General features: G+C 44.7%; 1 protein-coding gene across 2 annotated transcripts in view; it reads left to right on the forward strand.

The window, feature by feature from the left end:
* CHMP7 (charged multivesicular body protein 7) overlaps nucleotides 1-24972 on the forward strand; it is a 421425-nt gene that overhangs the window by 283034 nt on the left and 113419 nt on the right. Inside the window, exon 10 of one of the 2 annotated variants that reach the window (XM_044083013.1) lies at nucleotides 11317-11534. The exons of the other annotated variant lie outside the window; for it this stretch is intronic. Coding sequence (XP_043938948.1) covers nucleotides 11317-11330 — 14 coding nt within the window. The 3' untranslated portion in view covers nucleotides 11331-11534. Of the gene's footprint in view, nucleotides 1-11316; nucleotides 11535-24972 lie in introns of those variants that run through there. 2 annotated transcript variants of the gene reach the window in all.

The raw sequence follows: 24972 nt of genomic DNA on the forward strand, positions 1-24972 counted from the left end.
TCCTTAGGGTACACCATCAACAAGAAGAAATCAAAGCAAACACCCTCCAGGAAGATCATTTTCTTAGGAGCACTGCTGGACACAGCATCCCAAATGGCCTTCCTATCCCCAGAAAAGCAGAGCTTCCTGCCTCTCTATTTCACCCAGCTGGCTTCCAGAACTTGCCTCACTGCCAGGAAGTTCCTGCAAGCCTTGAGGTACATGGCATCTTGCATCCTTCTAATTCCTCTGGCCAGGCTTCACATGAGAAAACTTAAGTGGTACCTAAAGAACCCTTGGTGTCAGCACTCTCAGCCTCTAGAGACCTCTGTCCCTGTGATCCCCTGTATAAAGACTGAGTTTCTCTGGTGGGCAGGAGCCTGTGCTCAAACAAGGGTCTTCCCTTCACCCAACCGGGCAGATCATTACCACCAATGCCTCAGACATAGCTGGGGGTGCTCACCTAGAAGGCAAGTCCACCCAAGGTCTTTGGGCTGCCCAGCACCTTCCCTTACACATCAACCAGAAGGAAATGATGGCAGTACAAAAGGCTCTGACTTCCTTCAAACCCCATGTCAAGCCCAGGGTTCTCCTTATCAAAATGACAATACCACAGTAATGTGTTACATCCACAAACAGGGAGGGACCCAATTTTACCCTCTGTGCAGGCTTGCCATGACTCTCTGGCTGACAGCCTCTTCCATGGGACTACACCTGATAGCCCAATATTTATCAGGGCTCAACAACACCCTGGCAGACCATTTAAGCAGCAACTTACTGGACCCCCACGAATGGCAGCTCCACAGAAAAATCTTTTTACAAATCATTCAGGCCTGGGGGACTCCGGAGGTGGATCTCTTTAGTTCACATCTCAACCATCAGCTGAAAAAATTCTGTACCAGAGAGTATCCCCACGTAGCGTGGAAGGTGGATGCATTGACCTTCCCTTGGAACACCCTCTTTGCGTACACATTCCCTCCTCTGCCTCTTATTCCAAAGGTACTGATCAAAATAAGGAAGGACAGACCAAAGGCCATCTTCATTGTTCCAGATTGGCCCAGACAACATTGGTACCCCTTACTGCTCAGCCTGACCTTTCAGCCTCCCAGGCAGCTTCCCCCTGATCTCAGATCTCTTAACTCGGGGGGGGGGGGGTTGCTGCACCCAGATTTGCAGACTCTCAGACTATCAGCATGGCTAATACTCTAAAGGCAAACAAGGGGCTCATCTTAAGCAAACAGGTCCTAGACATTATCATAGAGGCCAGAAAGCCAAGCTCCAGAAAATCTTATGCAGGAAAATGGAAAAGATTTTGCTCCCGGAGCCAGTCCAGAGGGGACAACACCTCACAACCTTCCATCCCTTTTATCCTGGACTACCTAGTGGAGTTATTTAATAGTGGCCTCTCCTTCTCCTTGATTAAACAATTCCTCAGAGGGGCTTCTAATATCAGACCTTCCACTCCAGCCCTGGGACTTGAATTATGTTTTGGAAAAACTAACCTTACCAGCCTTCAAACCTGCTGCACCAGTAGAACTAAGATTCCTCTCCTGGAAGACTGCTTTTCTCCTGGCTATTACCTCAGCCAGGAGAGTTTCAGAACTTCAGGCACTGATGGCCATTGAGCCCTTCATCATCTTCCACGCAGACAGGGTCTCCTTGAGGACAAATCCCTCCTTTATGCCCAAGGTGATATCTAATGTAACTCTCAATCAGGCTATACATCTACCCACTTTCTTTCCTAACCCTCAAAACAAGGCGGAAAGAATTCTGCACTCACTAGATGTGCAAAGACAGCTCAGATACTATCTGGACCATACTAAACCCTTCAGGAAAACAGACCAACTACTTGGCAGCTTTGCCCCAGGAGCAGAGGGGAAGCCCATTTCCAAACAAACCATTTCCAAATGGATATCACACTGTATCCATTTCTGCTACAGATTGCATGGGAACCCCCCCCCCAAGTCTGTTTGAACCCAGTCTACTAGGGCAGCCTCCACTTCCACAGCATTCTGAGAAGTTCCCACCAGGGACATCCTGGAAGCTGCCACCTAGACTTCTGTCCATACCTTTACCAAGCATTACCACCTACCTCTCTTTTCTAAGGCTAGGACAGGGTTTGCCTCTGCAGTTCTGCAGGGTATGCCGACCTATTCATAGGTCTCTTACTAAGCCTACCACCCCTCTCCTCAGCTTTGGGAATCCTCCCACAGGTGATGACTGCAGCAGTGAAACACGAAGAACATAGTACAGTTGTGTACACTTACCATAAATGTAGATGCTCGAGTGTATTCACTGTTGCAGTCCTGGTTTCCCACCCTCCTTCCCCCTTATATCTTCTTTTTTAGGGAGACATAAGTTTCAACAGGTGGCTTCCACCAGGACCACTCTATCCTATTTACTTGGGCCTGTGACTGGTTAGGGCAAGAAAAAACTATGTAATGATGTCAGCTGCCTTCCTTTATAGCACTGATGACCTGATGTCAGCCAGCAAGTGACAGCAGCTGATGCAGGAAAACATTGACTCTGGTATTTGGGCTGACCAAGGGCTACCATAGCAGGGATAACAGGTGATGACTGCAACAGTGAATACACTCGAACATCTACATTTATGGTAAGTGTACAAAACTGTACTTTCCACAAATCCCTTGTCCATAACAGAGTTGACAAAAACTATACTTATTTGCTCACCTGTGACAACTTAAAGTACCACCAGAAAAAGCAGCAGCATAACAATCATGGGGATATAGACTGCCATGTGTGCAGAGTTTAGTTTTGTATCAAACCTCATTACAATGACTTCTTACATGTGTACCATAGCAGCCATCTAAATGCAGATTTATGCAAACATATTGTTTTGTATTTCTACCTCCCCCCTTCCCCAATTATTTATTCTTAATTAGATTTTTAATAATTGCTTCTTAACCATTGTTGCTGTCAAATTTTGTATTACCTATTCATTTTTGTTAACCGCATCACTGTGTTATAACCAGTAAGCATCAGCGCATGACTGCCTTTCAAAGTAATTTTCCAGATAGACCCTGTGCATCTTTCTCAGCCTTGATGGAGTATAAAAACATTGAGATAAACATTTCCAGGCAAATATGAATGTCTGGATTTAGTGGAGTATCTTGGCAATCCCCAGCATTTAATATTTTTTTCATCTAATTTGTGACCAACATTTGTATCCTAATATCTGTTGCCTGATCTTTCAGTGCCCTAAATGATGTCTGGTCACCTCTAGCCTCCATCACTAATGATACCATAGTGGGTGGTGGTCTCACCAACACTTAATTTAGACCTAACATTTTTGTGCTACTCAGTATCCCTTCAAAGTCCAGTGTTAAGGAGCAGTTTATTTTGATTCCAAGTGCAGCAAATATTGTGCTTTCTCAAGTTAAGATTGCTCAGCAATGAGGCACTTCCCTGTGGTACATTTGGTTGGGGGACACATGGCTGAAGTGAATTTCAGATGCAGAGACATGCAGCTGTTGCAGATTCACAGTGGGTACAGAGAAAATAGTGCCATGTGCACAGCTTCTGTAGACAACTATAGAGCGAGGAAAATAATATCTGTAACCCCCAAGGCACCTACAGGCTTCAGGCAGTGACAGGGGTCAGCCACAGGATGTCCAGTGGGCATGTCAGTGGCAGTGAAAATGCAGTTTACAATGGACAGAGCCTTTGTTAATGGTATGTGTATGTTTATATCTTTATCCATTTGCAGTGTTTAGGAAGCATTGCTAAAACACATACTGGAGCATTAGTGTGATTACAGCAGCATGTAGGATGCCATCTATGCTGTAGCACACTTCTGCATGTTGTAGTTAAATAAACATATGCTATACACTAAGTATAATGTGCATTATTTCACCTACCTCCATGCAAATAGCTGTTGAAGCTATGGGCTTGGCACAGCATGCTTCTCTATGGCCACAAAGAGTTTGTGACAGTCATATGTCTCTGCAGCTGAATTTCAGCAATAGGCCCCAACCAGTTATACCACAAGAAGTGTCTTGCCATCTGTTAGCCAGAACCTGTGCTGTTTCACAATATATCGAGCTCTTCTTTCAATGTTCTTGAGTATCAGATGCCCTTTTCCTGGAACAGGAAACTATTACTGTTAGGAACTGAAAATAGTCATACCTGCTCTATTTAGGAAATCTTAATTCTCACATAGGTTCATAGATAAGTACTAAGCTAGCTGCTCTTATGGGCCATTTTAAGCTTAGTCAGTTTTACTGAAATGTGAGACTCAAACCCTGTATCTTGTCTTTGTGGGGTAAACACCTTAACCACTATACCAACCCTCCCATAGTTTGTATTTCTCCGGGTTTCTTCTGTTGCCGCTGTAAGTTTTATTTACTGTTGTGTGTACCTGTAAATACTGTTTTTATCTTTGTCTGCTTGTCACACTGTACTCCTCCTTGACCTTTTAACCTGATAATGGTTTAATCTTTTCATGTCTCCTGTTTAAAAAGTTTCTTTGTTCATGAACATTGTTTTCATTTTGTTTCTTTCTTTCTTTTAAATCTCTTTCGACGTTACAACAGTGTTTATGATCAATGCAAACAACCCAGTAAGTGTTCCAGCTCACTGTATTCTGTTACTAATGAGCCCCAAAAAGGCAAAACATGACATGTCTACAGTTGGTGGTATATGGCTTTATTGGCCTGAATGCAGTAATAAAGATCTGTAAAAATAAGTGAAAGGTCTTTGTGTTCTGAAGCCAGTAAGCTGGGCTACTTGTATATCTTTAAGGGGTAATTTGCATAACTCCTTTGATGTGTTCATCAGGGAAGGTTTGTGGTTCATAGGTTCATACTAGGCTATCTGCCCTAGGGCATTTATAAGCCTAGCCAGAGTATGTTTGGCTTTCGCCACCCATTTTAAATTAATTTTGCTATGCCCTTTTTCGAGGTTAGTATACTGTGCCTCTGTCTAACAGTGACACAGAAGTGATACCCGGGGTAAACCTACGATCTCCCATCCACTCATCAAGATTCCTCTTGAAAAGAGTCAATGAGGGACTCTGCCTAACCTGGACTGGGATTTTATTCCAGAGTGAAGGGAGCCTCTGGGTTATGAATCTGTCCCTCCAGCATGTCCTATTTATTTCAGTGCTGAGGTTCAAGTCTCTCGAGCGTGTAGCTCGATGGAATTTGGATTTTTTGAGGTGCAGCATGTCCCTTAATTCCGGGTTGGACATGGCCTTATACGTCAGGCACAGGTCACCTCTGAGCAGGCGGTATGCCACTGAGTAGAGCTGGAGTTTCTTTAACCAGGCAGCATATGGCATCTGTTTGAGCCCTTTGATCCTCTTGGTGAGGTACTTTTGGGGTCTTTCCAGTTGCTGCAGGTGTTTGGTAAGGTACATCCCAAAAGGGGCATTGTACTCAATTATGGGCCCGATGAGGGACGAGTAAAGAGGCACGATGACCTCCCCTAATCTAGATGTGAATCCCTTCATGATTAGGTGGGCTATATAAAATGTTTTTCTAACCACTTTGGCCACGTGGTTGTCAAATGAGAGATTGCTATCAACTTGGGTCCCCAGGTCCCTAATTACTTCTTCTGTACTTAATGGATTACCACCTATGTGGTAATTTGTGGGCACTTTGTTTTTGCCAAAGGGGATGACTATACACTTTTTGGCGTTTAGCTTGAGGCCATGGCTCTGGCACCAGTTGTCTGTTTCTATGAGGCCCTTTTGGAGGATGCTTGTGTCGGCTGGAGAGTCGATTATGGCGCCCAGTTTGCAGTCATCTGCGAACTTGGTCAGCCACAGTCCTTCCGTGTTGGCCTGTACCTCCGAGAAATATATACCAAACAAGAGAGGTCCCAGGACTGAGCCTTGTGTGGGATGCCACTTGTAACTGGTTTGGAGTCTGACATGGCTCCAGCAATTCTAACCATGTGGGTTCTGTCCTTGAGCCCAGTTTGCAACCCATCTAGTGACATAGGGGTTTATATTTAAGCTGGTGAGCTTATCTATAATGCCCGAGTGGGGTATTGTATCGAAGGCTTTTGCGAGGTCCAGATAGGCTGTGTGGACCACCTTCCCTTCGTCAATGGCCTTGGTGACTGTTTCAAAGAAGTCAGCCAGGTTTAAGAGGCAGGATCTGCCCTTAACAAAGCCAAACTGGGTAGGATCCAGTGTCTGTAGGTCCCCAATATCTTTATTTATGAGGTCCATGATGATCCTTTCCATAGCTTTGCAGACCAAGCTAGTCAGGCTTATGGGGCGATAGTTTCCAGGGTCCGTTGAGGCATCACCTTTGTGGAGAGGGACCACTGTTGCTGTACGCCACTCTTTGGGTACATATCCTGTAGTAAGGCTGAGATTGAACAGTAGTTTTATGTTTGGGTTTAGCTCTTCTTGGAGTTTATGTAGGTTGCAGCCTGGGACACCGTCTGGTCCCATTGATGCTGTGTTTTTTGCTTTGGAGAGGGCGGCTCCCACCTGAGCATCTGAGATGTCAGGGGGGCAGCACTCTGCTGGGATAGATATTTGCCCTTTTGGTGGGGAGGGGGGGAGAAGTTTGCGCTGAACCTGTCAGCTAGGATGTTGGCAATGTCTGTGGGATCAGTGTATTTTTTGTCATTTTGGACTAATTCTGAGCATATCTGGGAATTCCCACCCAGGTTCCTAACATAACTAAAGAAAGCCTTGTGATTATCCTTAGTGTCCTGTGCAATTTTTCTCTCGAAGCTGGCCTTTGACGATTTTATGAGTGCCCTTAGTTTTTTGCTAATACTGATCAGAGATGCCTTCCCTTTTTGGGATTTTGCTCTATCATGTAGTAGCTTCCTCCTTCTATTGTATAGTTTGTTTATGGCTGGGGTTAACAGACAGGTCGTCTGCCTTTGGAGGATTGGGTCTTGGTTTTAGTTGGGATTGCATGATCCATGCAGTCCTGAAGGTGTTCATAGAATGCATTTATAAAGGATTCTACGGTCTGGGCCGTATTTTACACAGGCCCGGGGGCTTTGAAGGATACCACCTCGGTTTTGAGGAGTGTGAAATTTGCTTTAGAGAAGTTTTTCACTGTGGTTTTCTGGGCAGGGGGTGGGGTCGGGATGTGAATATCCAGTGAGATCAGTTTATGGTCTGATCTTACCAGTGAGGGATACACTTCTGGTCTGGAGCATAGAGTCCCCATGTTGGTGATGATCAGGTCCAGTATGTTTTCCCCTCTTGTGGGAGTGGTAACAAGTTGTTCCATAGCATTTGAGTTTATGAATTCTAGGAACCTTTGGGCAAGGGTGTTGGAGCTAGAGTAATGCTCCCAATCTATGTTTGGGTAGTTGAAGTCGCCCAATATAATGGTGTTCGGAGAGACCTTCATATTTTCCAGTGTTCTCAGGAAGGTCGAGTGGGGTTCCTGGGTTTGGGAGGGTGGTCTGTAGCAGGCTATAAACTGGAAGGCAGTTTTACCCACTGTTAGTTGCACATGGATAGTCTCTGATGCTTCGTGCTTTGCCACCAACCTGGAGGTGTGGGTATCTTTGATGAATATCGATACTCCCCCTCCTTTTGTGGTTCGGTCCAAGTTTTGGGGCCGAAAAGCATGGTATGAGGTATAACCTGGTAGTGCTGGGGTGCTCTTGGGAGCCCTGAACCAGGTTTCTGTTACTGCACAGATATCGATGTTCTCCATGCTAAGGAGAGTTTCGAGTGCGTGCATCTTGAGGTTTAGACTTCTAGCGTTGAGTAGCATTACTCTTAGTTTCTCATCCCTTGTGATACCTATGGAGGTGGGTTTGTCTTTTGAGCCTTGCCTAAAAAAGGCACTATGGGGGTAGCAAGAGCCTTTGCCAATATCCGAAAGCCCAGGGGTGACAGGTGCAAGCCGTCCCTAGCAAAGCATCGTGGCTTGTCGTGTATATCATCCCAAGCTGACAGGCATTGGATCCCCTTTGAATGACACCAATACTTAAGCCAATTGTTGAAATTGATCATCTTGTCTTCATACTGTGGCATCATTCTTGGTGAGGGTAAGATGCTACTCAAGGTCAGGGTCATACCAGCCTGGGCTACATGCTCAGAGAGCTCCTCTATGTCTCTTTTCATGTAGTCCAGGGAGGTACGTCTCAGGTCATTCACACCAGCATGGACAATGACTGAGTCATATTTGTACTTGCCTTGGAGTGACCTGAGTGCTTGTGTTATGTGGCGGATCCTAGCGCCAGACAGGCTGCTCACCGTGACCTTCTCCTTGTTCAGCCTGGTGAGCGGGACGTCAGTGTGCCTGACGATAGAGTCACCTATTACAAGTGTATCAGGTGTGTTGTTTAGCCTTAAGGGCTGTGACTGTTCGGCACACTGTCTTTGTGAGATATGTGTTGCACGTGTTTTTTTGGGAGGTAGTGATTGCTTGGGTGTCTGCTTTGGAGGTCTCTGCTGCTTAGGCAGATCTTTATTTAGAGCCTCCGAGTATGTTTTTGTGTGATTATGTGTTTGGTTTGCTGTCGTGGTAGGTCTATGTGAGACTGGAATTGTAGTGAGTGTGGTTTCCTTCTCCTCCTGACTGGTTTTGCCAGTACTGAGTTGAGAGAGCTTAGCCTCCAGTTTGACTATATGGTTGCATCTCTCACATGTGTTGGAATTTGTTGGGAGGAGGAGAGGGTTGTCTGTGTACATGAGGCAGTTGTAACATTGCCTCAAGATTCCCATATTCACCAGCTGGACCAGAGAGGAGATTGACAACTGACCTTTGGACATGCTAGAATAATATTGGGAATTCCTTTATAATTGAAAACAAGGGCCAATGGGGAGCGAGGGTGTAGTGCTTTTAATTTTTAGTGCTGACTTATAATTGCTTTAGTGAGCAAGTGCCAGGTAACAAGTGCAATGTGTTGCAGGTAACTTAAATGCAAAAACGACAAACAGTAACTTTCTTTCAAGCGAAGCAAGGAAATAAGTACAGTAAGCAATGCAGATATCACTAGGGATCCACAGAAGCGCTGAGAAACCGCGTTTTAGGTGGAATTAGCGTTCCAGGGAAATAACAAGCATACAAACAAAGCTAGATTCTGCAGGCCTGGATGGTTGTTCATTATAACACACACACACGCATATGCATGTAGTACCAGGATTGATGTATATGGCATCTGGGAAAGATGCATCAGACTTGAATTTGTGCAGTAAACTCAGGGATTTATTCAAGGAATTTCAAAAGTAGAGGGATAAAACACAGTGTATGGTTCAACATACACACAAAAAAAATACAGCTAGATTGCTTAATTCAGCATGTTTATAAAACACTTCCTTTAGTACATTAATAAAGAAGCACATAATTGGCCACCCCTAAGCCTATTACAATCTTTTTTTACTGTTTTTAGTCTGTAAGCGGAACTCAAAAAGCAGAACTGATTAGATTCAGGTAATGCTGGGTGGGCAACTTCATGCAAACACTGAGAAACAGTTCCTTTTTAGTACATCAGTGTTTAAAAAAGTAAAATGTCATGGGCATTCAGAAACCATGTAGCTGAAACACTGTTTACATCATTAAGGGGTAATCTGAATGTATCCCATGTGCCTCCATTACAAGAGGTTTAAGGTATTACACAGTAAAGACATTAGCTTGGTGGGTCTGTCTTGGAGATTTTGCATAATGTTTGGTCTGTGCGACCTTTTAACTCTTCAGTTTGGGTGTTAATTGGGAATTTTTGTAGTCACCCTATTGCTTATCTACCTTCAGGCTAATTTTAAGTTCTGCATTTGCAAAGTATGGCCTAACAATTCATCTGTACTATCCTGATGAGCTGAGGAACAGGGATGAAACAGGCTTTATTGGGCCGAGTGTACCAGTAAAGATTTAAAAAAGTAAAAAGTCATGGGCATTAAGAAGCCATGTAGCTGAAACACTGGTTATATCCTTAAGGGGTCATTTGCATATGTATCCCATGGGCCTCCATTACAGGAAGTTTTTACTCAGTGAAGGCTCCCGCTTGTTTGGGTCATCTTGGAAATTTTATTAATACACACCCTACACATGTAATACTTGTTTGTTTACATTTTTGCTTTGTCTCCACTTGTTTTGGGTTAATGTCTTACATTGCACTTGCCCCCCCCCCCCACCTTCTGATAAGGGATGTAGATTGTTTAAAATGTGGAATGTAATAACAGTAATATGCCAAATGGACAAAGAAAGTAACTTGTATGATAAAATAAATTCCAGTTTCTTGAAGGAGCAAAACAGATTACTTTAATTTCAGTTGTAACATGCTAAGAGTTAGCAAAATGCATTGTTTGTCTTCAGTTTTTTTATAAACTTTCCAGGAGAGCAGGCTCCCCAGAGATATGTATATATTTTTAAAGTCATCTCAAATATTCTAAGTAGATGATGCGCCTACTGTATCAGCTGACTGACTAGAGCTTTCTATCTGTATGTACTGCATCTTACACACAGGTTTGGTGACCTTGGTGCCAGCTGTAGTAGAGTGAGCAATAAAGAAGCAAGACCCTACTCATTGGCAGGATCAATTTATTCCAATAGTGCCTGCTAAAGAGTTGTCAAGGTACCAGCCATTTTACTTACCATATAATATTCCTATGAGAAAAATGTCTTTTATGCTTTAGATACTCCAGTGTACCCCCTTTTTAGAGTTTGTTTTCCGTATCATATGGTGTTGATGTTTGGTGGCACAGCAGTAGCGTTGTTGCCTCACAGCAAGAGGTTCTCCTGTTCGATTCTCTGCTGGAGTGCCTTCTGTGTGGAGTCTGCATGTCCTGCACGCGGTCGAGTGGCCTCCGAAAGACGTGTGACTGGGCGTGTCTTCGCTGAAGGCTGGGCGTCGGGCTGGCAACTCGGCACCATAAAAATCTACTGACAATCATTAGCAGACCGGAGTTCTGCTGCGGCGACCCCTAACCGGGAAAAGCCAAAAAGACAAACAATGGTGTTGATGTTTACTAAATGCTCACGACACTGATACTTTCATGCTGTTCTTCCAGAATATTTTAACCATTGCTCTCTTTCCCCATTTATATGCCCATTTATCTTGTATGTATAGGTTTATTGCTCTGAAGAATTGGTTATAATGCCTGCCTGCCTGCTCTTAGTAGTAGACAAGAGTGACATCACTAATTGGGAGCTCCCAGCACAAGTCCTGCGTAGGCTAGTCTAGTGCCAGTGGGTAAGGAGAAGCACCAGAATTCACAAGGTGAAGCCTGTAGTGTGGATTTACTGCATATATATGACTTTTGTTTCACAAATCTGCTTTAGCTGAACTTTCTTTTATACTTTTGTTTGCATATTTATGTGTATGAATAACTGTTAATCCCCCCCCCCCCCCGTACGTGTATTATTATGCTGTTAATTTCTTTTACAGGGTATCATGGCTGACCAGACACATTAATTTCATGGATGACCACCACTAAAATACCTGTGAAAGACTGCTGTTACACCATGACAGATATGCATTAGAATATCTGTGATATGTAGTTTCTGCATTATAATTTGACAGTTTTGTAATTTAATAAATGCATTTTTTAGTCAACCAAAGAATATATGTTTTAAATAAAATTTGTCACTGATAGGAGTTTGTGATATAATGACTGGGTTCATCTTACTTTTGTTATTGCACAGCCTTCCTTTGTTAGTATGCCAGTGGAGAAATATTCTTGCTAGTAGCTACATTCCCTCTCCTGTTCTAGAAAATAACCACCCTGAGAGATGAGCATACATCTGAAGCACACACCGTTTGCTTAAACTTTTGTATACTGCATCTTCTTGTTATTCCATGAAGATTTACCTTTTGTTTTTGAAGTTTAGATCCCATTTCTTTGTAATCATCCTCACACATTCATTTATTTTGATGGATGAGTGAGTGGAGGATTCATATTCCCTGTACCCCCCCCCCATCTCTTCTATGTTGAGATTACAGCATAATCCAGAGTAGGGGAAAACTCAACCTTACATTTAGTATAGATTCTCTGCATTTTCAGTTTCATTTTTATTTATCCAATGATTTCAGATATGATCCTGAGAATTTCAGCAGCCACTCTTAAGAATGGGAACACAGCAGAGCGTAGGGAATCAGTAGAATACAGACCCTCGTTTTTTGAGAGTTGGTGATAGTCTAGGTAATACCAAGCGTTGTTCTGCTCACTGCAACATACTTGGATATTTGCAAAGAAGATTATTTCAGCGGGATCCAGACAACATCTGCAGTAATTAGATCTTTATTTTGGTGACTTGCCTCTTTGCGTAAGTGATAATGGATATATTGTGCAACATTTACTTTCAGTTATATATATTTTAAACTTCTACGTTCTCCCGTAAAAGTGAGAGAGTGTTTTGCTTCTTTCTGTACTACATATGTTTGGAAGCTAACTGTTCAATTTGTTTTCTCAGTATTTGTCCATCTTATTTCACTCTTCAGTTCTCTGTTAAACATGTACATAAGCAATCCTGTATTTCTTGGCTTGTTAGTTACCCATTAAATTTTCTAACATGGTTGAGTGTTCATATAAGTTATCTTTGTAGTGTCATAATAGATGATGTTAAGTTGTCAGTCTCGCCTTCATTCTTGCTGGATGGGTTCGGAGCCGATCCTCAGCTCCAGCTCGGCCAATACTAAAGCTCGAGAGCTATTTTTACCGGCTCGAGGCTCCCCTATATCCCACAATGCTAGGCGGTAAATACCCAGATCTCGTTTGCCGCTTTAGCTGCGAGGTGCTTGTTTCTACCGGCTCTGCAGGTTAGTGACTTTTTATAGTTAAACTCTAAAATCCCCTTATTTTTCTTTGGATAGTTTCTCTAAATAGTTTTTTTTTAGTTATATATCCCTAGTTTCATTCGGGTTCCCCTAATTGTTTTTCCCGTTTATCCCCTGTTATTTTCCTTAAGCCTTCGGGCCCTCCTAACTTCTTTCCCTTAGTCATACTTTATTGTGTGAGTGATTGGCTTACTTTTCCCCTTTCTTTAAAGGTGTGTCTGTGTGTGTGTGTGTCTGTGTTTTACAGATAGTTTAGGATGTCTAAAGAATCCAAGGTCTCAGGCTTCAAGAAGTGTGACTCGTGCTGTCAGAAAATGTCTCTGACAGACGGGCACACTTCTTGTGTATATTGCCTGGGACCTTTGCACCTGCAGGACACTTGTTCTGTCTGTCACGCTTTCAGTCCAAGAGTCCTGCAGGAACGCAAAAATAAACTTATACTTTGAGGCTTATTAAAGCCTGAAGGCTCCCTGACCCAGACCGCGTCAGGAAAACCTTCAAAGCCTTCCAAGGTGTCGGCTCCAGCTTCGGAGCCGTCCGCTGGTGGCTCTAAGGCTGCTTCGACATCGACTCTGTCTGGAGCCGATGTTTCGAAGATCCATACTGTTACCTCGGCTCCGGCTGGAGCCGAGAGGTCCGAGACTCAGACGGCTCTGATAGTCTTGTCTGAGCCATCTACTAGGAAGAGGTCGAGATCCCCATCCATTGGCTCTATCCACTCGGCCCCGGGATCTCCACTCTTATCAGAGAGGAACCATAGGTCCCACTCCTCTCGGTCCTCCAGACTGTCCAACCACGACTTAGAGAGGGTGGTGAGCAGACTTCTCAAGTCCCAGGCACTGGCCCAAATACTGCATAGCCCTATCCAAAGGTCAGTGGCTATACCCATCCCTTCCTCAGTTCCTCCTCAGATTCCCATGAGTTCGGAGCCGGAGCTTCTGGGAGCCGTGACTGTCAGCACGTCGGAGCCGATACTTCCACTTTCGGCTCCGTCGTCGGCTCCGATCTCCTCCTTTGAGGGATCTGGGCGCCGGGCTTCCCTCGTTGGCTCCGAGGGGGCGAGTGGCATCGGACCCTTGTCCAAGCCCGTTCTCCCTCTCGGAGCTTCGGCGCTGGTGAGCTCGGCCCCAACATCTGCCTTGGAGCCGTCCCTTTCGTGCTGGGAGGAGTCCTCGTCTCTTCGGAGCGGGGATCTTCGGCCCCGCCTGATCGGGGTGCCTTCGAGGTCATGCAGAGCGTGCTAGACCCTGTGTCTGCTCCACGGTCGGCTCCCTCTCCACCCTCTACAGTGCCTGCGATGGTCTCTACCCACCCTCTCGTCCCAGACCGTAGAGAGCCAATGTCTCAAGTTTCCCCACTGGGAATATCCTCCTCTTCCAAGGCTTCTCCTGATCCTTCAGGGGAACCCCCTCGGAAGAAACAATGCAAGAGGAAGCATATTGACTCCCCTGAGACTATCACCTCGGATACTGACTTGGATGAGTCGGAAGGGTCCCCACGGTCCTCCTCTGAGGATGTCTCCTTTTCAGACATCCTTGAGATCCTTAGACAGAGGGGGAACTGGTCCACCCTTAACCCTTCAGAGGACGAGTCGGTCTACCTTGAGGCTTTTGGCTCTCGCCCTTCCACCTCCTGGGTATCTCCTCCCTTTGACCCCCTCATGGAAGTGGTGGCAAGGAAGGTGTGGACAGCTCCTGATACGGTGGAACCTACCCCACGAAGGCCGTCCAAGTTTATTACATCTCCTAAGGACAAAGAATTCTTATCCAAGGGCGTCTCTGTTGATGCTATGGTGGTGGCCGCAGCCACTAAGAAGGAATTAGCCGATCCTTCGGTACCTATCCATCCTCCTAATAAGGAATCTAGGACTATGGATAGGTACGGTAAGCGGATGTTCTCCTCAGCGACCTTTGCTATGCGTTCGCTGAACTACTTGTGTCACTTCATCCGTCTTCAGAGAGATATGCTCAAGGAAATGGGTGATGCTTTGCAGGATCCAACAACTGAGGGGTTTCGAGACAAAATGAACTCCCAGTTGGCAACCCTGAATTCAATCGTCAACTCCTCCATGCGGCTTCTTTCCTATGCGGCCGATGGGGCGAGTAGGGCCGCTGGCACAGGTGTAGCTTTGCGACGTCACGCCTGGATGCAGCTTTGTAACTTTGCGGACCGTTTCAAGGCGTCCTTCACCAATTCCCCTTTTGATGGTTCAGCGTTGTTTGGACCTCAAGTGAAGGACACGTTGACTAGGTGCGAACAGGATGGCAAGACTCTCTCTGCCGTGGGAGTCCGGTTTTCTACCCCTTCTAGACCGTATCCCAAGGGTCAAAAGGGGGGGGTAATGTGGTTCTGCAAATCACAGGGAGTCTCACCTGATGCACGGAGTCAGTTCTCCTCTAGAGGCAGAGGGGGGAACAACAATAGACGCCGCCCTAGGGGCAGGGGGGGGGGTCCGCAAAATCAAGGTAGCAGAGAGACTCTCTCTGACAAACCTTTTCAGCATCCCTGAGGAGCTGCCCGACTGTCCGCCTTCTGAGGCAGTCTGGGGAAGATTATCACTGTATCCAGAAGCCTGGCTTTCTCACACTCAAGACAAATGGATACAGTCGATTATATCCGAGGGTTACAAAATTCCCTTTGTCCACATCCCATCTCAACCAAAAGAGCCCCTTCCAGACGTTCCACCCGGTCTAAGGGAACAAGCAGCGCTAGAAATATCAAAGCTGCTGTCAAAAAGAGCTATCCAGCCAGTCCCGGCAGACCAGCAAGGATCCGGAATCTACTCCAAATTCTTTTTGGTTCCAAAAAAGACAGGGGACTGGAGACCGATATTGGATCTCAGCAGACTAAACAAGTCTGTAAACAAAACAAAATTCTGCATGGTCACGCTTCAGTCCATTCTACCCTTCTTGGGTCAGGACATTTGGGTGTGCTCAATAGACCTTCAGGATGCGTACTATCATATCAAGATGCACAGACGCTCCAGAAGGTTCCTCCGCTTCCGGCTGGGAGCCAGTCACTATCAGTTCAGAGCCCTGCCCTTTGGTCTCACCACAGCCCCCCCGAGTGTTCACCAAATGCATGGCAGTGGTCACGGCTCATCTGAGACGACTAGGATTCCAGGTGTTTCCATATTTAGACGACTGGCTCCTCATATCCAGAGACTACACCATTCATACTTGTCAAGCTCTAGGCATTTCCATAAATTTCGAAAAATCTGCCTTGTTGCCTTGTCAGGCTATTACCTTTATAGGTGCCACCTTAGACACAATTCATCTTTCCGCGAAACTAACAGAGCAAAGAGTATCAGATATCCGCAAACATGTTCAGATTCTTCTTCAGTGCGACAGGATCAAAGCCAGGTTTGCCTTGAAGGTTTTAGGTCTCATGGCAGCTGCCATTACACTTCTTCCCCTAGCCCGCTTTCACATGCGGATCCTCCAGTGGATACTGTTTTCTCAGTGGTCCTTCCAACAGCTCCCAATGTCTCACAGTATTCTGCTGACCCAATCATGCAAGAAGCATCTATCTTGGTGGATGACCTCCCCTCAAGTTCTTCAGGGCAGATCATTTGCCCCCCCCCCCCGGTTGCCACTGACAACGGACGCCTCCCTGATCGGGTGTGGGGGGGGGGCATTGTCAGGGCAGGACGGTCCAGGGCACATGGCAACCTTTCGAAAGCCATTTGCACATAAATGTCCTGGAGATGAGAGCAGTACTTTTAGCGTTGAAAGCCCTTCAGCACTCTCTTCCCACCGGGACTATTGCAATTCAGACAGACAATATGTCTGTAGTATGGTACATCAACAAATAGGGCGGAACCAAGTCTTATCACTTATGTCGAGAGGCATTCAGACTTTGGCAGTGGGCGATCTCATCTCAGCGGTTTCTGATAGCAACGCACATCTCCGGGAAGTCCAACGTGATAGCGGACAAGTTGAGCAGGGCCATACTCATACCACACAAGTGGTCTCTCAAACAGTCAGTGCTGGAAGAAATTTTTCAGAAATGGGGCCGACCTTGCTGCGATCATTTTGCTACTCACCAAAACAGCAAGTGTCACGATTTCTTCACCCTCTTTCCCCTACCAGGTCAACCCGCCAGGGACGCTCTAGTCCACGATTGACCCCGGGGACTTCTGTATGCCTTTCCCCCGTTCTCTCAAGTAATTCAGAAAGCTACCGCATTGAGAGTCGACATGATCCTCATTGCCCCTTACTGGCCTCATCAGATATGGTTTCCGTTCCTTCACCAGTTTCTGTTGGAGCAGCCTTGTCATCTGGATCCAGTGTCAGATCTTTTGACCCATCAATCGGGTCAGCTGCACCACTCCCTCCTATCTCTCAACCTCACAGCTTGGTTGCTCCGCTTCCTACCCTAGCCAGGCTTCCTTTAATTTCCCATTCGGTCCGTAACATCGTTATAGCCTCCCACAAGTCTTCTACAAGAAGGATTTACAATAGCAAGTGGAAACGTTTTTCCTTCTGGGCAGCAACTAATAACATAGACCTTTTCACTGCACCTATCCAGTCTATACTAGACTTCCTGGCAGAACTTTTTCACTCAGGTTCTTCTTCGTCTACTATTAGAGTACAATTGGCGGCTATATCTAATTTCCATGTAGGCTTTTCAGACTCCAGCATCATGTCCCATAAACTTTGCAAAGCCTTTCTAAAAGGTATTTTTTTGCTCAAGCCCCCAATTAGAAACCCCCCTCCTCAGTGGGACTTAAATTTGGTTCTAGCCTCCTTGATTCTCCCCCCCCCCCCTTCGAACCAGCCACTTCCTGCTCTCTGAAATTGTTTTCATGGAAAACCCTTTTTCTAGTAGCCATAACATCTGCTAGACGGGTATCTGAACTTCATGCTCTTTGCAGTCGTCCTCCATACTTAGTTTTCCACAAAGACAGGGTGTCCCTTCGGACCAACCCTTCCTTTTTACCCAAGGTTTCTTCTGAGGTGAATCTGAATCAGACAATCGACCTTCCAGTTTTCTTCCCTAATTATTCCAACAAGGCATAACAAAAGTTACATTTCCTAGATGTTCATCGCCAGCTTCGTTATTATTTGTATAGGACTAAACAGTTTAGGAAGTCTAACCAGCTATTCCTATCTTATGCGGAAGGCAAGATGTGCCTTCCAGTTTCCAAAGTGTCCCTTTTGAGATGGCTGGCCTCTGTAATTTCCTTCATTTATGAACTCAGACACCAAAAGCTACCATCACGACCTAGAGCTCATTCAACCAGGGCGTTAGCTACGTCTGTAGCATTTCAAGACAGACTGCCCATAGATTCCATCTGTCAAGCAGCTACATGGGCTTCTCCTCATACCTTTATCTCACATTATAAATTGGATATGGCCTCCAGAAACCGGGCTAACTTTGCTTCCACCGTACTCAAGAGTCTGTTCCGATGAGCCACCCAGGATAAAGGTGCTAGGGACGTGGTCCCATCCGGCAAGAATGAAGGCGAGATTGACAACTTAACATTGAGAAGTTACGTACCTACCATTACGTTCCATGTTAGTTGTCTTCTCGCCTTCTTTCTTGCGTCCCACCCTCCATCCCCCTAGCCTGGACAGACCGAGAGGATCCTTGGGATCTTTTATCTTCCACAGCTTCAACCACCTCTATTGCCCCTGATTGATAGTTATACAGGTAGTTTCTGTAGAGGTGGATTTCATTTTTCTCTGTCTCTAGGAGACCAGCACTGCTATACTTTTAGCTATCAAACGAGACCTGGGTATTTACCACCTAGCATTGTGGGATATAGGGGAGCCTCGAGCCGGTAAAAATAGCTCTCGAGCTTTAGTATTGGCCGAGCCGGAGCCGAGGATCGGCTCCAAACCCATCCAGCAAGAAAGAAGGCGAGAAGAAGACAACTAACATGGAACGTTATGGTAGGTACATAACTTCTCATTTTTGTTTGTCATCAACCAAAGCAAGTTCTTTCCTGAAATGTCTTATTGTGATAATTACTGTTATCTGCTTTCTGTCATCAGACTTTACTTCAGTCTTCCCTGAAGAAATTAAGCTATGGGTAGTAAGAATACAACATCCTAGAATAAGGTATTTATTTATTCATCTATCTGCCTGTCTATCTTAGCAAGTAAAAATGTTTCCCAACTGCTGAGAAGCCTCCCAGTCTTTTGTGCACCACAATGCCAGGCTTCTCTAGATTGTCACTAGTGCGTTTAGTCCAAGGCAACGAAATAGAATCTGGCTGCCTTTTTGTACAAAAATAATTTGTGAGTAAAAACACTGTATAGACCTAATAGCCTGACTAGTCTGATTTCAAAGCCATGGAAAACATCTTATCTGACCTTATAAATTATGATATCAAAATCCTTATCAAGTTAGATCCACATCAGTTTGGCATTGTCAAAGGGAGAAAACCTGCCTACTCAGTTTAATGTCTTCTAAAATGTCACAGTGGTCTTTCTGTTCACACATCTTATTTGGATCTGGCCAAAGCATTCAAAATTATATCACATGCTGGCATTATTAATAAGATAAGTGCCTTAAAAGTAAATCCTTATGTGGTGAGGTGGATACAACTGCCTGAAAGATGGAACTCACATAGTCAGCATAGCAGGCACCTCCTCTGAAAGTATAAACGTAGTTAGTCATATGCCCCAGAGCACAGAACTGGGATTCTTTTTTCATCCCCTGACTTTTCTGATTTGAAGACTGAGAATCAGGATCTTTGTTTAACCAAGTTCGAAACTGACTGCAAAACTGAGTGTTTTGGTTAAACTTTCCTCTGATACACTTTCATTATATTAGGAGCTAAAAAAGGTCTAAATTAAATACAGAAGTGTAGTACCATTACAGTCAGTAAACCGGTCTGTCCCTCAGAGCACAGTACAACCAATACCCCACTCCAAATAAATAACATTAACGTAGTCAGGGATGCTTGAACTTGGGTTGATAATTCCTTATCCTTTAACCGCAATGTAGTAGTCATCTGAAATTCCTTCTATTTAGCTCAACTAGTATCTAAAGACACATCATCCAGGTCAAAAGAAGTTATCATCACCCTATATGCAGCCCTAATTAGACTGATTATTGAGTGCAACTTCCGGTAAGCCGCGGTGGTGCAGCGGTAGCATTGTTGCCTCACAGCAAGAGGTTCTCCCGTTCGATTCTCGGCTGGAGAGCCTTCTGTGTGGAGTCTGCTTGCCCTCCCCGCGGTCAAGTAGCATTCGAAAGACGTGTAGAATGGGCATGCCTTCGCTGAAGGTTGGGCGTCGAGCTAGCACCTCGGCACCCGTAAACAAATCGACTGCCAATCATTAGCGGACCGGAGTTCTGCTGTGGCGACCCCTAACCAGGTAAAGCTGAAAGAAGAACTATTGAGTGCAACTTCCCCTTAAGGATGTACCTTTCTAGACACATTAAGCACCTGGAAGATTACTGAACTAAAGTTGCTACCAGGAAAGGCTTTTGAAGCACTATCCCTTTTTGAAATTTCTTTTAGGCTGTTTTGTGGTGATTTCTGCCTTGCATTATGCACCATTAGGATCTCCTCTTCCTTAAGTCAGATAACTAATAACTAGGGACTTAAATTTCCATCAGTGCATAAGTAAAATGTGCTGGAGAGACAAATTTCTTACCCAGTGCATACCCCACCTCTGGAACAGACTACCCTGCAAGTTAATCAAAGTGACACCCTAACATCTTTCAGATTAAACTAACTTGCTTTGCCCTTCTCAAAAAGGGGCTGGGGGTACAGTTTGAGGGTGGTTGTTGCCAAGGTGTAGATTGTCTTCTGACTCAGTTGCTTTGTATTTCCTATTTTCTCCTCTACTTTCCTAATCTTTTATTCCTGTTATTGCCCTTTGAGGGCTTTCTCTTCTCTTTTTAATTTCCTTTTTTTTCCTGTAAGTGTATTTTTGCTTTAATTAGGCATTTGAAAGATGCATTTCATTCTTATAAATTCCTTTTTTGTCAGGTGTTCAGAAAGTCTATCTTAAAATGTCTTTGATTATCTGCAGCTGCCTCTGTATCTTTTTGCAGCTGTCTAAACCTTCACGTTTCTTAATTTCAGCATTGGCTAGGCAGTCTGCTCTATGGGGTTTGCCCTTCCATTGTAAAAGAAGATGTACTACTACCTTTCCTTTCAGCCAGGTCTGGCTTTAATTGATCAAATGGGCAAGCCAGTTCAGAAGATACTTGTTACAGTTTTACACACTGAATACTTGCATAAAGCTGTTCAGCTGACACCTTTAGTATTGTCAAAGCTGGACAGAGATAGGTTCATAGGTGTGTACTAGGCTAATGGCCCTGGAGTCTTTACAAGCTTAGCCCATAGGATTACCCTGGCATCTGCCACCCAACCTTAGTTCCCATTGCCTCTGCCGAGTAGAGCCACTGGAGTGATCCCGGGGTGAATTTTCTATTTCCTATCCACTCATCAAGAATTCTATTCCATAGCATGGGCAGCCTCTTGGTTATGAACCCGTCCCTCCAGCATGTTCAGTTGATTGTGGTAATGAGGTTGAGGTCTCTGAAGCATGTGGTGTGGAGGGATTGGGATTTCTTTAGATGTGGCATTTCTAAGAGATGTTTCCCCCGTCCCTCCTGCCATTGATTATGATGAGCTGTAGCTCTGGCAAAGTGTTCTGGTGTCCCTTTCCCTGCCCTTATTTTTGGGGCCAGCAGATCTTTAGCAGGTTTTTTCACCTCTGTTTAGGTCATGTCTTCTCTATCTGCCAGTACTACAGTTTATTCAGTTGGTGCCAGTTAAGGAATTTTAGCCCTGTCCATTGGTTTCACTCCCTTTCTTCAAGGTCAGTATCAATACCAGCTACTGTGGTTTTGATTTCAGCACTATATGGCTTATGGACCTTTTTCTTGATTCTGATCTTTCAGTACCACTGCAATCATCACCAAACGTGTTGTCAGAGCCAATACAAGATATCAGGTTCTTGGCATCAGTGTTGAGCATGACCTCAGAGTTTAACACCAAGTCTCTAAATATCACTGCAGCTCTTGATGTGTCAGAGCAACAGCTTTGCAGTCATGCTCTTCAATGCCATGTGCTCCAATCCAAGTGCTAGAACTGCTACAGCCGGTATAGCCTGTTACTGAGCCCTCAGTCTTCTGACCTGCTGCCCACCATGTCAGGAAAAAAACAGCCAGGTTACTACACCATAAAATAACCTCTTTCTCATCTTTGGATTCATTCCTTCAGAAGAGACCTAGAAAAATCCATTTTGGAGGGTTGGTGTAATGGTTAAGGTGTTTACTTTGAAGACACAAGGTACAAAGTTTGATTTTCAGCGTTGAAAGGGAATTTTACTAAGCTTAAAATAGCCCACAGGGGCAGTTAGACTACTACTTGCCTATGAACCTGTTAAGAGTATGTATATGGTCTCCCATCTTGATCCTACCACTGTAGATAAGAAAGAGAATGTCATCACCCCTGCATTCCGCCGTATTAACCCAAGTTCAGAGAATATATTGGTTCATCAAACAATGGATGGGGCGGGTGGCCTGTAACCCATTATCCCTCAACAGAACAAGGCTCCATAGAGCTCTTAGGATTCCGGGGTGGTAATTCCTTTGGTAGACATCTTCAAGGATGCCACCAAAGTGGCTTGGAAATACCCTGGTGCAGTGGCCCCAGTCCCTAAAAATGGGTGAATGCATCCTTCTGCTGATAGTGGAGCTTTTAGTGTTTAACTCCCGAGCCTGATACCCTGGTTTATAAGGCAGGCTTTAATAATGCTGTGAGTAACCCAGAGCCCAGCTGTCCATCCCACAGATAGAGTCCAGAGTGCTGGATAAGCTAGGGAAGTAGGTGTATGTTTCCATTACCTTTTCTGTGTTCGCTGTAAATTAAGTTTATAATGGATTTTAGTGTGTGACATCACAAGTGAGATGTAGCATTCAACTGAGGGATTGCCATATAGGTCCATGATACACAAGTTTGCATTTCTAGTCCTAAGCTGCCACAGCTATGGGCACACCTTATGATGTGCGTTCTAATACAGTAGAAGGGATGGCCAAAGCAGTAGGATCTGGCAGTGCTGTATACTAGCATGAGTTGCGTTTTTGATGGACTTTGCCAAGCACAGTCTTAGTAGGCTCAGTTTTTCTAGGCCCTTGTATCTTTAATTCAGAGATTAAAGCATGTCTAGAAAATGTGGAACAATAAAACGAGAACTTCATAGCTGTGGGCATAAAATTTCAGCTTTGTCATTACCATTTTTAGGAAGACCGTGGTGGCAGTGTCCAATGTGGTTCATGTGCAGCATGCAGCAAAAACCTCAAGTGCAGGTAGCTGGGACAAAGCTATATACACAGTGCAGCTTACAGAAAATTCATAGGCTGACTGAACCGCAATAGTCCAGAGGCTTTGCACAACATTCCCGCACTGACTGTTATATAAAAACAGTAATATCTAGAGGATACAAGATATATTTCCAGATTCATTTTGTCCTACTTTCTCTTTCCTTGTTCAACATATCCTACTTTATCAAAAAATCTCTGCTAAGAGATGGATGCTAAGCTTTCTAGCAAAAAAGATCCCTCCAGGAGGCCCCACCAGACCAGTAAGAGTTAAGATTTTATTCCAGGTTCATTTTGGTTCCAAAAAAGACAAAAGTCCTCAGGCAAATTTTTGACTTTGTAATTATCTTTATCTCCAAGGAAACATTTTGCATAGTCAATATGCACTCGAGCCATCCATGTTTGGTTTGTCAAAGTGAGGGGCGGGATGTGCTCTTGAGACCTTCAAAAATTGTGCCTTCTTGACTCCTCGGTATTCTTTAAATTCGAGTGTTTATGCTTATCAGTTTGGAATGACTCTATTCCTTGTTAACCTCATCCATCTGGGTGTTCACCAAATGTATTTCTTTAGTAACAGCTCACAGGAGACTGCAGGGCATACCTCTGAAGTAAGTGCAAGAAGTACAGACAATGCCTGACAAAATGAGAAACAAATGCTCAAAAATGGGGACAAATTTAAATATTGCTCTTATAAACTTATAAAGTTGCTAGAGTAACAGGGATGTTCTTCGTGTTTCACTGTTGCAGTCATTACATTTGGGTTATCTGCCTGCAGGTAGCCCTCAGCTGGCCTGATTATCAAAGACTTGGGTCCTGCATCAGATGCTGTCTCTTCTTCCATGACGTCAGGTAGTCAGGGGTATAAAGCATGCAGCCGACGCTATTACATCAGTCTTTCTTGCCGCGCGGTGCCTAATGCAGAAGCAGTTCACAAGTGCCAGTCGGCTGACTCCTGTAATTTTCGTTTTCGAGTTTCAGAACCAAAGTCTTCAAAAAAGCAAAGTACCCCGTTGGGGATCCTTTTTTCTTGCTCTAAACTAATGTCAGTAAAAGTTAACAATTGTATTACCTGTGGAAAGCAAATACCTCATAAAGATTTTCATTCGTACTGCATTCCTTGCCTAGGCCCAGACCACGACGTCCCTCCCTGTCGGTTTTGTGCCTTGTTCAATCCTCGAACTATCCGTCGTCGGTCCATATTTGCAGCAAACTATTTCGGTACTCTGTTTAATTATCCAGAAATGGCTTCGGTAAGCTACCCGACTACCGACATTCCAAAAAAACGTAAAGATAAAGACAGAGACCGCATAGGTCCAAAACTGCCGACGATGCTTCCGTTAAGCTAGTCGCCAGTTCGCCGGTACTCAGTGAGGTTCTTTCGCAGCCCCTGATACCCGCTACTGCAGATTTGCAGGCTTCTACTGAGACCTATTCGGAGTCTGGTGTGCTGCAAGATGCTTCTTTGTCTATGGAACCTGCGGATGTCTCTAACTTGGATGGGTCCGGAGCTGCTGTGCAGGCACCGGCTTCTGAGGGTGTATTCAGGCCTACGGACTTGCATTTCAAACCAACACCATCTTCTTCTTCAAGGCCTAAAACTCGACCCACGCCTAGAAAACCGACGTCCAAACCACATGGTCAGGCCCATATGCCTAAAAAACAAATGGTAAGAATGGCTGAAGACCTTATTACTCTAATTAGGGGAAGCCAGCCTTCTCCCTCTGAGACCTAGGACTGATTTTCCTTCTGATCAGGATTCTGATATTTCTGTTTCTTCTGATGACCGGGATTTGCCCTTATCTACCTGTGAGGATTCTGATGCAGAAGACTCCATACCCTCTGCTTCCCCTCCAGAAGACTTCTCTTTTGGTGAAACCTTGCACACTCTTAGGGAGCATTTCTGCTGGGAAAGCCAGGATTACTCTGACTCCAAAAAGAGGCTTAGGGAATTCTTACTAATACCTCAACACAGGC

This window comes from Protopterus annectens, chromosome 9.part0, assembly GCF_019279795.1.
Source record: "Protopterus annectens isolate FY-2018-M chromosome 9.part0, PAN1.0, whole genome shotgun sequence".
Classification (NCBI taxonomy): domain Eukaryota; kingdom Metazoa; phylum Chordata; order Ceratodontiformes; family Protopteridae; genus Protopterus; species Protopterus annectens.